A 12,672-nucleotide genomic window follows, 5' to 3' on the forward strand; every position below is an offset into this window, starting at 1 on the left:
GTGCGTGCGTGCGTGCGTGCGTGCGTGCGTGCGTGCGTGCGTGCGTGCGTGTGTACTTTCCCTCCGCGTCGCATTGCGGGACATTCTGTATGCACTTGTAGTAAAAACAAATGAATGGAAACCGTATTTCATAATCTCAACTACTCAAAGCAGGTACTATTGTAGACTGGCCAGAGTGCGGTCCATAAACCTCTTCGCTATCTTTTACATAACATTGCCTACAAAAAAACAACCTGTTCATTGACCGACTTACCTGCAAACATCAATTATTGCGTTTTTTGTTCGTACCGTGTGAACTATCTGAAGCGCTAATGTACTAAGTGCAAATTGTAATCACCGTTGTTATGTAACTGATATGTTATTGCGGATTTCTAAATTTGAGTCGGATTATCTATTGATATCTGGAAAGCTTATTTAAAATTTATAAAAAAATTTACTTGGAAGTATGGTGATCAAAAAGTTACAATCTTACAAGAGAAACCTACTTAATTATACTAGCCAGTACAAGGAGACAGTCCAGCAAATGTTTATAATTATCCCTCACCGTTTGATTTTTTTTATATGATGCAGTCGCAGTGCCACTCAGAGCTTTAAATCGCAATGATCTGAGGAGGACTGCCCGTCTGTCCTCTGAGACATAAATTGACAAGTCTCACGTGCCTGTAATTTACAATTACAAAACCGGAACGCAGTAATGTGAACATTACGGCTGGGCGACAGAAATAGGAAAAGTGGCAGTACTGCCATGGACGAACTCTTTCACAAGGAGCTCTACTACTACGAAAAATCTATTAAACTCAACGAAACAGTAGGGAATCAAATGCAACACATGTATTAATTAACATTAATACATGTGTTCATTTTCACATTCTTGTGACGTCATAATGTCGAACCTCAAAAATTTCAAACATTCCTTACTTCCGCCGTCAATCTGAAAATTTCGGTCGTTGTTAACGACCGACCGCAGATTTTTAATTTACCGCGAAACGATGCCGAAAAATGCTTTCGCCGAAGCCTGTGGACCTTTTCCTTCTTATGGAGTGTTTGGCCACCTATGCTACTTTCAGGCAGTAAGTCTCTTTCGAATATTTTTTTCTACTAAGTATATGATTTTGGAGATGAAGTATATGAGTTTTTACGCGGAAAATTTCAGGCACATCAAACCAAACATAGTCGAACCTTAAAATTATAGAATAGAGAAAACACGATTTTAAAGCAGAAAAAAAAAACTAAATGGATCTATTGCGAATATTTATTGTGATTTTATTTTATTTATGCATAGTATGTAGTTATCCATTTATAAACGAGAATATATATTTATTGGTTTCATTCAGTATTTTTTTTACTTTCGAATCGCGTTTTCTCAATTCAACAACTTTGAATTACGACAGTAGTTCGTTACATATGCGATTATAAGGATTAGTTTTAGTCACAAAAATCGCCAATCTTCACAATAGTCTTAATAAAATAAAACAAGCGTATCCGATGAATTATTACGACTGCATATACCGCTTTAATAAAATATCTAATCTTTTTTAATGTAGGTACTGTTCACCAAAAACATATTTATTTTGTTATTGTAATACTCAGGCGTATATTCACCATTACACATACTCTTACTCTAACTCTCTTTGACAACATGGCATTTTATATTTTAACCTTAGAATAATAACGCATAGAAACCTAGTCCGCACACGCTAAGTGAGGCAAATTGAAGCGCTCCCAAAGGGCCTACACGAGCGGGCGGGCCAACTTGCACAAAACAATAAAGGTCAAGTTGCACCGCGAACAGCTCAAGAATTTTAGCTAAAAATGACGAAATGTGCGGTAAATGAGTGTAAAAATACGTCAGACAAACATAAAATAGATACTAACATCACATTCCACAAGGAAGTAACGCGTTTCAACTTGTATTTTATTTAAATATTCACTAAGACCGAAAATTAACCTACTATTAAAAGTAGACTACATGAATTTGATTTTTGCCTCACTTGTGACAGTTCGGTTGATATGAAACTATCATTCTATGCGTTATTATTCTAAGATTTTAACTATAATTTTGACTATAACTTTAAAAGCTTCTTAAGTATAATCAATTATATTGGTGTTGTAATGTGGAAAAGCGGGAGTCCTAGCAGAAATATACATATTTACTTAAAAGAGTTTCGAACTCAGACTTGTAAAAGTTTTACTCATTGTTTAGTCGTCAAAGTAAATCAAATTTTATTTTCTTTGGTTTATTTTGTTTTTGTTTAAAACTATGAAAGATTTTTGGGTATAATTTAAAGACCTGTAAAAACATGTTCACCTTATCAACAAGTTGCTATTCCGTTCTACTTCACGAGCTGTCAGCAAATCCTTTGAGGGGTCGCTTATTCGGTTGATGTTGGCTCTCCGCTTAGTGAAAAAGCCTTTTGTTAGTAACCATTGTTCACTAAATGAAGGCCAGACTTCAGAGATGAAAATATTCCTATTTGCGATTTTGACATAAATGAATAATAAACGTTTTAAAGAAATAACTATTTTCATTATTACGCTGAATCACATATAAAAACGTAAATACATTATGTAAGTACGCTAAATCACACTTTAGATTTAAATTGAACTCTATGCCACATGTGTTAAATACGATTGAAAGTCGACATTCAGATTCAAAATATCTTAATTTCAGAATAAAATAATCATAAGCTTATAATATGATAATTGAAACTTGAAACTTTCTTATTATGAAGGTATCATCATTAGTAAACAATACTATTTCATGTTTTATACATTCGAATACACATCGGTTTACATCAAGTCATGTATACTAAAAACAGAAATGGAATCAGAATTATACTTTGAGAAACGCCCATGTTAACGACAGAGCCTGATTACGTCATACGGTTAACATCAAACATCTGGGTAATATCATTCAAATACGATTTAAGAAGGTCGAAATTACGGCCCATCTTATTATAACGGTGAAGTTTCCGAAGCAAAATATCATAGTGCATACAATCAAAGGCTTTGGAATGGTCACATACTATACCAATTACTCATAAACTCAACACCAGAATTAAGATTATTGAGCCAGTATGAGATCAAAATTGATTAAGATATAATCAGATGTTACTGTTATAGAAATGTACGTAGAGAAGACTGAGTAGGTACATTTTTTGTCAAAGGAGATCCGATAGTTTAATATTATTGAGTAATATTTTTTCAGGAGAATTTTGATTTTCTGTCGATTCAAACATTTCAAGAACATCTCTTGGATATGCACGATGAACCTTTAAATAGGCGTTCTCATCTCCACTACATGCAAGACTTCGGTGACTGTGGGAGTAAAATTAAATTATTTGGTAGGCAAGAGTATATTTTCTGTATAAAACAATTTGAATGACACTTCTGCATCTGTTATGTAATCTATACCTCATCGATTCTCCATTTAAAATAAGTTGCAAGGTTTGAGTGCTCCAAGTCACTGGTTTTAAAGTGTCATCTCGTAGCTGCTAAATCAGCATTACAAACACTTTTAAAATATTTAGGAATTTGTTCTAACAAAATCATTAAAGCTGTTGCTAGTGTTATATATCCTTTCTGATTGTTCATGTAGCCTTTGTCTTCTGTTATGAATTAACATTGTCAGCTTATCACTTCAACGTACAGTTAATTATGCTTTTAAGTTTTGTAACTTAACATATAGGCCCATATACAGATATAAGGTTCAACATTGGTATGAATGTCGTCTAAATAAGTGACTATAGAAGAAATAATTCTAGTATAGATACAAATACTGAATCACAAGGTCGCGACATTGGAAAAAATATATTATCCTTACTACTTAGACTAATTTTAGTAAATTATCACTGTAAATTCGTAAATTGAATAAGTACCAATGCATATAACAAGAATCCAATAAATTTCGCAGTAACTATCAAGTACGATACTGTTGAGTCAAAGCTTAGTGATTGCATCGTACGATTGAATTAGATACGTGACTACAGAGAGCTTAGTGTAAATTGAGCCAAAGCCAATAATGGCGTCTGATCTTCTCTTACAACGAATGACGAAATTACTAGTCAGTCGCAGTCGCGTAGGGCATTAATAGAAAATCGTGTCTGAAACGCTTTGTTAGTTTAGGTTAGTTCTATAAACTCTATGTGTTTTGGATATGTGCTCTATATATTATAATTATAAAGAGATTTTTTCCTTTGTAGTACAAAATACAGATAACATGGAAGTAATTTTTAAGTACAAAAATCGAACACAAAGAAAATTCCTTCGGTGCAGTTGGACAGCCACTGTTTGGCGATGACGTTGTTTCATGTCCAGCGGGATTGAAATAATTTTTCTTTGTTTAATAACTATAACAAAGTAGCGGAGCAATTTTATAAAAATAATTGAAATCACAGTGAAACTTTGTGACGCTCAAAACACATAATATTGCAATGAAATAAATTTGTTCTATCTTTTTATCATTAATCGTTAATAACAGTCAAATGTATCTTCGTAATATAACTTTAACTCCAATAAGTAATTCAACTTTATCTGTAGCAGACAGCTTACTATCTACTTCTTAATATTTGTTTCAACGACTGGGGTTCACTAGAATTTTATGAGCAGTGTTTGAATCTCCAGTGATACTATTTAGTCGCAGATCTTATCTTAATTTTATAATAGCAACGTAAATCGAAATAGGTTAAAAGGAATACAGTTAAAAGTAGCCACTGAACAAATTTAATTAGTATTGTACAATTTTTGGAAAATTATGATAAAATATGGTAACGAAAATTAGAAGATAATCACGTTTTTAGTTGAGTATGCTTTAGCCATTCGTTTATTTCAGAATTGGAAGGGTATTAAGACACCGATTACTTGATTATACTTGTATCAAATGCTCGATGGAATTGACTGGTAAATAATTACTTCAAGCCAAACGATGGAAAAGTTTTCATGTAATTTTTTGTAGCCTTCTCGATCTATCGCTCAAAAACCCCCGCTTTCTTTATCAGATCTCCTGAAAAATCAAGAATGTTATCCAATTCTACATTATTTCGTAAGAAGCGCTACCGAAGATATTTAATTCTTGTAATGGAATACAAGAGATTGCTCTCAGTCTTGGCTGTATGGCGCATTAGTGCTTTTGCCTTTTCCAATGGAATAAACAGTACCAAAAATAACAAAGAAATTATGACATCCTTTTGCCTGACAATCCGTGTATTGTAAGATTGTTCAAGTATTAAAATATATCTCACGTGTATTGTTATAATCTTTGATACTACACTGCTATTATACAGTTGATAGTGCTGGAAAAAGTTTGCATAAAATATCGTTATCGCCAATGCACACTGAGAGGAGGAACCGGTAAAATTATCAACGTAACGTTTGTTATCATGTCAGTACTTAGTATCCAACTCACTCAGTACTTACTCTTATTCGCTCAGAACGTATTCAGTAGTAGTAAGTACCCAAAGATAAAGATCATTTATATCTAAACCTGATGTTATGCGAAAAAAAACGAGTTTCGCGTCGGCGCTAAGAGGAAGCGTCACGTGTTTATGAGAATAAAGTCTTGTGTTATCGGTTCATGTCGATTCTTCGTTTGTAAGTATGGTCACTCCCTTAGGCTAACGCAACTCTCTTCAATGGCGATGTTGTCTTTGAAAACCAATGTAACACTATATTGCATTTTGGGTAACATTATTGATTACCCCAATAACGCGAAATCCAGGTATTGTAATATTGGTTGTAATGAATATTAAGATGTTTTACTACTGTGATTATCAATTATGTTTGTGAGAATTAGTCCATTCGTTTGTTATAATTATTAATACAAAAATCGAACACACAACGCAACCAAAAAACAAAGATCTGAACTGAACAAACGCATAGAGAAATTCGTAAGGTCAGCTGACTCGATCTGTAACTCAGTTGGTACAGCGGTTGCCTTGGATTGGTAGCGGTTGTCTTAGTTTAGCAGCGATGTACGTTAGCAACAATTGCAGCGTCGATGCAAACGCGCGACTGCATCGATACAAACGCTCGATTGCATCAATACTATCGCATGTGAATCCTAAGTGTAGCGATGCAAGCGTGCGACTGCATCGACTTGCTGTTTGATTTGCGGTTCGATTGCTGTGTGTAACCGCTCTTAGACTTTGGAAACCATCCTTTATGATTGGCACACAGACGCAGGGCGAGTAGTGCCGTCAGATTGAAAGAGTTTTTATTTGTGTTCCATCTTTGTCATATATTGTTTCCTTTAGTGACGTTCTCTTACAGAAAAACAATACTGGCATTTGGCTGTCACTAATAATACGTTCGGTACGAGGAAAATTTACTTAAGTGATGGAAAAAAATAAAGGAAAATTGACCTGATTAGTATGTCATTTTGAATTTGATATAACGTCAATCTCAAACAACGTGATTTAGATGTGTTTTTAATATTTTTAAAATAATTCTCTCAATTTTGTTCAATTTTACGATAAGATTTATGCTTAGTTTACAAAATATTATTTTTATTGATTTTAACCGAGTTTCCTGGTGTATCTAAGGTTTTTTATTAATATGCGGCAATCGATAACTACAGTGCGTAACTTACTCTTTTCAGTAGCCACTGCTATTGTTTTAATGCCGGGAAATGGACTCTGAACTAATATTGCAGACTGAACAATTGGGGGCTGAGGGTATTGTACGCTACAAACTTTCAGACCCACAGTATATTGAAAATGGTTGGACTATACTACCGGTAGAAAAAGTAGTTCGCAAAGTAACTATCTACTTCTGTTTATTTCTTCAGTTGTAATACGATAAGTACCAATTTTTAATACCTAAACAATGTAACAGGTCAATATATACCGTATGCAACCAGTAAACCCTGAGTTCGACTGGTTCGAACGTAATAAGAATAAAGGCGTTATGAAGTATGATACTGGAGAAAGATTGGCGGAATTTGATGAAAACGGTCGCGGACGCTGGTACTACCGCAACGGCCGCTTGGCACTGGACTATTATGACGCTAAGGGTTATTCACAATTCTATTGTTAACAGAATAGGTACTTTAGATTTCGCCGTTGTCCCTTACGATTCCCGTTTCTTTCAGAAAATAACACGCAACAACGATTCATAATTTACAGCAACGGAGAGCCGGACGAAAAAGGTCGTTCACATCCTATAACCGTTTTAGGATTGTTCGATTTTCTTGGAAATGGCGTTATACTTGACCACAGCGGTAAAGTGCGGTAATTATCGTCGTCAAACATGCATATATACATACATATACGCCTGTAGATATGCACGCAAAGGTCTACCCCTTCTCACGCCTGCATCCACATTCAGTCTACAAAGTACCGTTAATCTACCAACCTAAATTCTTTCTACATGACCAAACCATTCAAGCATCTCCCTTTCTATCTTAGTCACCACATCATCTTTCATACTACAACGCTGTGTCGTAGCATCGTCAAATATTTCGTTTAGATGTCTATCCACTTATGCAGAGTGTACCAAAAAAGGTCGATCACGTTACAGCTGGTATAGTGATCGTAATCGAACAACAATAACGCCTGTAACACTAAATGTCCACATTTAAAGTTTCATTTGACTGCACGCTTTGAAAGATTGAACGGAGATTGTTTTTCACAAATTTGAATGACTTATTCTGTAGATGTATATTTTCATGAGTAAGTTCTCCAGGCGAAATATGATTCCACCTTTTTGGTACACCTGTAGGAACTTACTTTACATTTATTTTTTATTATGAATGCAGTCTCAAATATAATCAAATGGAAGGAGTTGTTTTGGATCGAGGACTGGGACCTTATTCGCATTGGAAATGGCACTCCTTGAATGAACCTCCTGATTTACAGCATGTTATGATAGATACACAACTGGAACAAAAAGATCCTACCATACTAAAACTTGGTAAAACACAAGAAGATATTGGGCCTCACGCAGGCCAGGAAGATATGATAGCGATAGAATTTGACAATTTCATTAAAGAACAAAATAAGAAGCTCAAAACAAAATTCAACGTGTTCCAAATAAAAATGAAGGCCCTGAAAATAAATAGATATTTCTCTTTACGAATTTTAGATCAAACAAAAATATATTTGTCATTTCATGATGGGACTACAACATTAAAATTGAATATGGGTATGGTTCTAAATAATGAAGAAATTATCGACTACGATACAACAGATGTAGGGAAAGTTGTTACCCCGGTAGATCGACTTCCTGCACGTAGTGACAGTCTGGCAAGTGTACAACGCAGCGTCGCATATGCACGAAAATTTGAACGGTCTCGCGCCCAGCGCGAACTAAACCTTCGTCCCAAAGTGGAGATCAACGCAAAAATTGACCATACAAAGGCATTTTTATCACGACCTTTGCGTCCTCCGGTTTGTGTTGCTCCTTCGGCTCCGAGTTCTGCGATTACTCCAGACACTCATTGCGGTAGACGAAAAAAATGTACAATTAATTTATACTACGATACAAGTATTATTTAATACATAGTTTTTAATTTAGCGCAGGCACCTCGCGTCAGTTCGTGCTTGCCCTTGTATACGAAATGCACGAAGAGCCACAATCCGCGCCATGATGTGTAATTTAATGGTGATAAGTTTATTTATTTGCTTATGGGTTCTCGGGATACAGCAGAAAAAAAACTTTGTCGTTCAAACAATTTTAAGAATGTATTCAATTATTCCGTGTCATCCGTGTGTCCGCTCCCTGTCTGCGTCGAATGTCACTTTTCAATTGGTTTATTTTTATAGTAAATTTGATTTGCGAACTTTGTTTTATTGTCTTTGATTTATTACAAAAAAAGGGTAAATAATAAAATTTTATTGGTATTTTGCTGCACAAGTCGTGCGCTTGGTAGTAAGCGACACGCCTGTCCCTAACAGTCGTAATGCCACTCAGAGCTTTAAATCCACTAACGACACCCTGATAAAAGTTGAAAAAGTCCCATGTGCCTGTAATTTTACCAGCACCCTTATCCTTCGAACGATGAACTCTTTCACAAGGGGCTCTATTACTAATCAGTTGAACTAATTCGACAAAAATATCCTAGTTAGTCACATTAGTTTAACCTACATGTAATTTAATATAAAAATTTGTGTAATTTTAATCACACTTCCTCTCGATTATATTTCTCACAGCAATCGTAACCCTGCACTGCGACCATAGATTTAGTATATTAAATCTATGACTGTGATATATACTAAATCTATGGTGATTTACATAGCTGTTTTATAGACAACAAAGCGGCAAAAACTTTTATAATGTGGCAACTGTCATTTAATAAAAATGGCCTTATAGGATGGAAAAAATAAAAGAAATGGCATTTGACACGTAGATATCCATAGATTTAGTATAGACACTTGACCTTAGAGCTTTTACAGGATGGAATTCCATAGACTAAGAACTTGACACGTACTTGACAAGATGATCTTTTGATTTTCGATACACCTCTGAAAAAAAAATAGTTTTTTAATAAGTTTTGTTTGTATTTTGTGTTAATTCAATTTATTTGTATTCTTAATTGTACTCAAATAATTTTGGAATAATTAATTTATTAAGTCATTGTTATATATATGATTCCTGTTTAATTATTTGTATATAAACAATTATGGATGATCGGTAAATATTTGAGTGTACCTTAGTGTTTTGTGCACGTTCATTACTAACGACGACATTCCAGCTACTTGTCTTGCTAACGAAAAAGTTAACGTAACAGCTTGCTTTTTCGCTTATCCATCAAAATAATTTTAATAACCTTAAATTGTTCATTTCGTTGGCATGTGGGTCAATTTCTTGTTCATTGTTGAAGGCAAAATCGCCTCATTTGCGATGAATGCCAGAAGTCGACAAAAGAAGTTCAAAAGGTGGCAGAAATAAAAAGCACAGACCTATTGATCTACAGTCACAAACCGAATACGAAGGTTGGTTTGAAATATTTTGAATAATACAAATAACAAAATGTGTTAACTTAAGTTGCATTAACCTAGTAAGGATAAATAGAACACTACTATGATAACAAACAGAAATCTAACAATATCTAATGATGTTCCCCGGTTCTTTAGTTGTCTAATGTAAAGGACATTTTTGTTCAAGAACATTCTTCATTTGTTATAGACTAGCAAGGCTGATACAACGGGGAATGCAGGTGACAACGATGCCCACAAAATGTTTGTTGCAGAAAGCACTAATAATACAAAGATGAGGGCTGCTGACATTGCACTAGCTATGGGTAAAGGTGTATTATGTATATACATTAAACATTAAAATAAAAATGTCTAGAAACTTGACACGGAATTGTTGTAACTACAGGAATTCCTTATTAGACATTTGACCTAACGTTTCCCTAATAAATTACAGCCTTGAAAAAGTAATACTTAGTACTATTACTTCTCTTTTATGGCCCCCATGGATCCGGCTTTTTACAATTTTCAAAGGATTATTTAAAGGGCCCAGCTGAGATAACAGTAACAGAGTCATGTCATAAGTGTCGTCAAAATCTTTTTCATATCTTCTGTAATAGGAAAAAAACCTTTTTCTTGCTGACTGAGTCAAATGTTGGTGGGCTCCCCGGGAGCAGACAAAAATAAAGGACACGCATTTCTGAGTGTGTGTAGTAGATAGCATTCCCTATTTTTACATCCTGGGAGATATAATGTCCTTTGAGACAAACAGATACAATGAAAAGGTCTGACTATGTTACCAACAAAAAAAAGTTATTACACATACAAAATTCCGATTTATTAAACATTTTTTAAGACAAATCGAAGAACTTTGGCTGCACCTCAAAATATTCTGCGAGTTTTGATGGGAATCAAACATCTATTCACAAAAAACATGAAAACAATGGTGTTAGATCTTAGTTCTTTTCCTCATAATCTGACTGTTGCATGCAAGCGAGGGTAAACCCGATTCAGAGTTTCGCTATGACCGTCTATAGATTTACTAACACGCGCGACCCCGCGCAATGTTGTCACATCCTTTTTATTAATTCTGATACACGAATCTGTGTTTTCAATCACACACGGTAAAAGTAAGTATTTTTCTTTATATTTCAGATCAACATAAAGTGAGCTGTCCGCGTTGTCGATACATAATGTATCGTGCACAAAAATCACTGCGACAAATCCCAATTGTAGAGGGAATTCTTCCGAAGAATATCTGCGAACACTGTCAAGCGCAAATAAATGATCGCCTGCTGATAAAAGAGCAGTTCATTTACTCTAAGCTAAAATCAGGCGGTATATTAATATGGCGAAGAAAAGCTAAAGAGCTACTAAAAGATAGTAAGATAACGAAATTTAAACATAAGGATCTATATTTATCCATCAAAAGACGAGAGAGACGACCAATAATCACGGCAACAGACCCGAGGATAAGACCATTAATAACATCATTAAAATTAGACGAGGAATCTTTAAGCGGTGTTGAATCGCCAATAAAAAAAGTCTCCTTTAAGGAAACTGTGGAAGTTATTTCGAAATCTCCACTCAATACGGATCTAGGCAAAAATTTTCTTCCACAAAGTTTCCATTATAAGTTTCCGAAACTTCTTAAAAAGAGTTTGAGTGAAGAAATAATACGAGACAGGATCCGAAGCTCTACAGAATTATTTAAGGACATTCAAGCGCGATTGCACATGCAGGCTGAAGAAAAGAAGAAAAAAAGTGAAGAAATGAAAAATTATAAACTTCAAGAGAAAGAAAAACAAAGGCAAGCTCGTATTGAAAAGAAGGAAAAACTGAAAAGGAGTACATCAATAACGTCTGAATCTGACACCTTTAAGCTTGACGAAAATATACGTGAAAAAGGTTATGATGTTTACGAGTCTGAGGATTCACGTAAGAGTGGAAGAAGTAAAAAATCTGAAGAACATATAGATCGGAAAAAGCGAGAAAAAGGATCACAAGATATTGAACAGACAGCAGAAAGAAAAGCTCAGCTATTTGAAAAAGATAGCATACAAGGGACGGAAGACAAGCACGAACAAGGAAAACCAGATAAAGAAAAAGTATTGCCAACTATAAAAAAAGGATTGCAAGAATCTGGAAAACAAAAAGAAGAAAAGCCTGATAAAGCGAAAGACGGGAAACCTGAAAAAGAAAAAGAAGGAAAATCTGACAAAGAAAAAGAGTTATCGGCGCCTAGAAAAGGAAAGGATGAAAAATCTGATAAAAAAAAATCATTGCCAGCCCCTGGAAAAGGATTACCAACACCTGAAAAAGAAAAAGAAATGAAACCTGGAAAAGAAAAAGCATTACTTGCACCTGGAAAAAAAGAAGCTAAATCTGATATAGAGAATGTCTTGTCAGTATCTAGAAAACCAAGAGAAGAAAAGCCTGTTGGAAAAGGATTAAAAACACTTGAAAAAGAAAAAGAAGAAAAATCTGATACAGAAAAAACATTACCCAAATCTCGAAAAGGGGCTGGCAAAAAAGAGGATAAAATTGAAAAAGAAATAGCAACTGGAAAAGAAAAGGAAGAGAAATCTGAAAAAGACGATGTATTGCCAGTACTTAGAAAACCAAAAGAAGAAAAGCTTGGCGATGCAAAAGACGGAAAATCGTATAAAGAAGAAGCTTTACCAGCCTCTGCAAAAGGATTACATCCATCTGAGAAAGAAAAAGAAATGAAACTTGTCAAAGAAAAAGCATTACCTGCACCTGG

At 34.7% G+C, this 12,672-nt stretch overlaps 1 protein-coding gene across 1 annotated transcript in view; it reads left to right on the forward strand.

Moving 5' to 3' along the window:
- Positions 1 to 6,530: 6,530 nt before the first annotated feature.
- LOC113233265 (myb-like protein X) overlaps positions 6,531 to 12,672 on the forward strand; it is a 6,832-nt gene continuing 690 nt past the window's right edge. The window contains exons 1-7 of the mRNA XM_026468319.1: positions 6,531 to 6,754; positions 6,832 to 7,009; positions 7,088 to 7,226; positions 9,818 to 9,929; positions 10,123 to 10,237; positions 11,064 to 11,672; positions 11,817 to 12,664. Coding sequence (XP_026324104.1) covers positions 6,626 to 6,754; positions 6,832 to 7,009; positions 7,088 to 7,226; positions 9,818 to 9,929; positions 10,123 to 10,237; positions 11,064 to 11,672; positions 11,817 to 12,664 — 2,130 coding nt within the window. The 5' untranslated portion in view covers positions 6,531 to 6,625. The remainder of the gene's footprint in view (positions 6,755 to 6,831; positions 7,010 to 7,087; positions 7,227 to 9,817; positions 9,930 to 10,122; positions 10,238 to 11,063; positions 11,673 to 11,816; positions 12,665 to 12,672) is intronic.

This window comes from Hyposmocoma kahamanoa, unplaced genomic scaffold, assembly GCF_003589595.1.
Source record: "Hyposmocoma kahamanoa isolate Upper Pololo Valley unplaced genomic scaffold, ASM358959v1 78, whole genome shotgun sequence".
NCBI lineage: Eukaryota > Metazoa > Arthropoda > Insecta > Lepidoptera > Cosmopterigidae > Hyposmocoma > Hyposmocoma kahamanoa.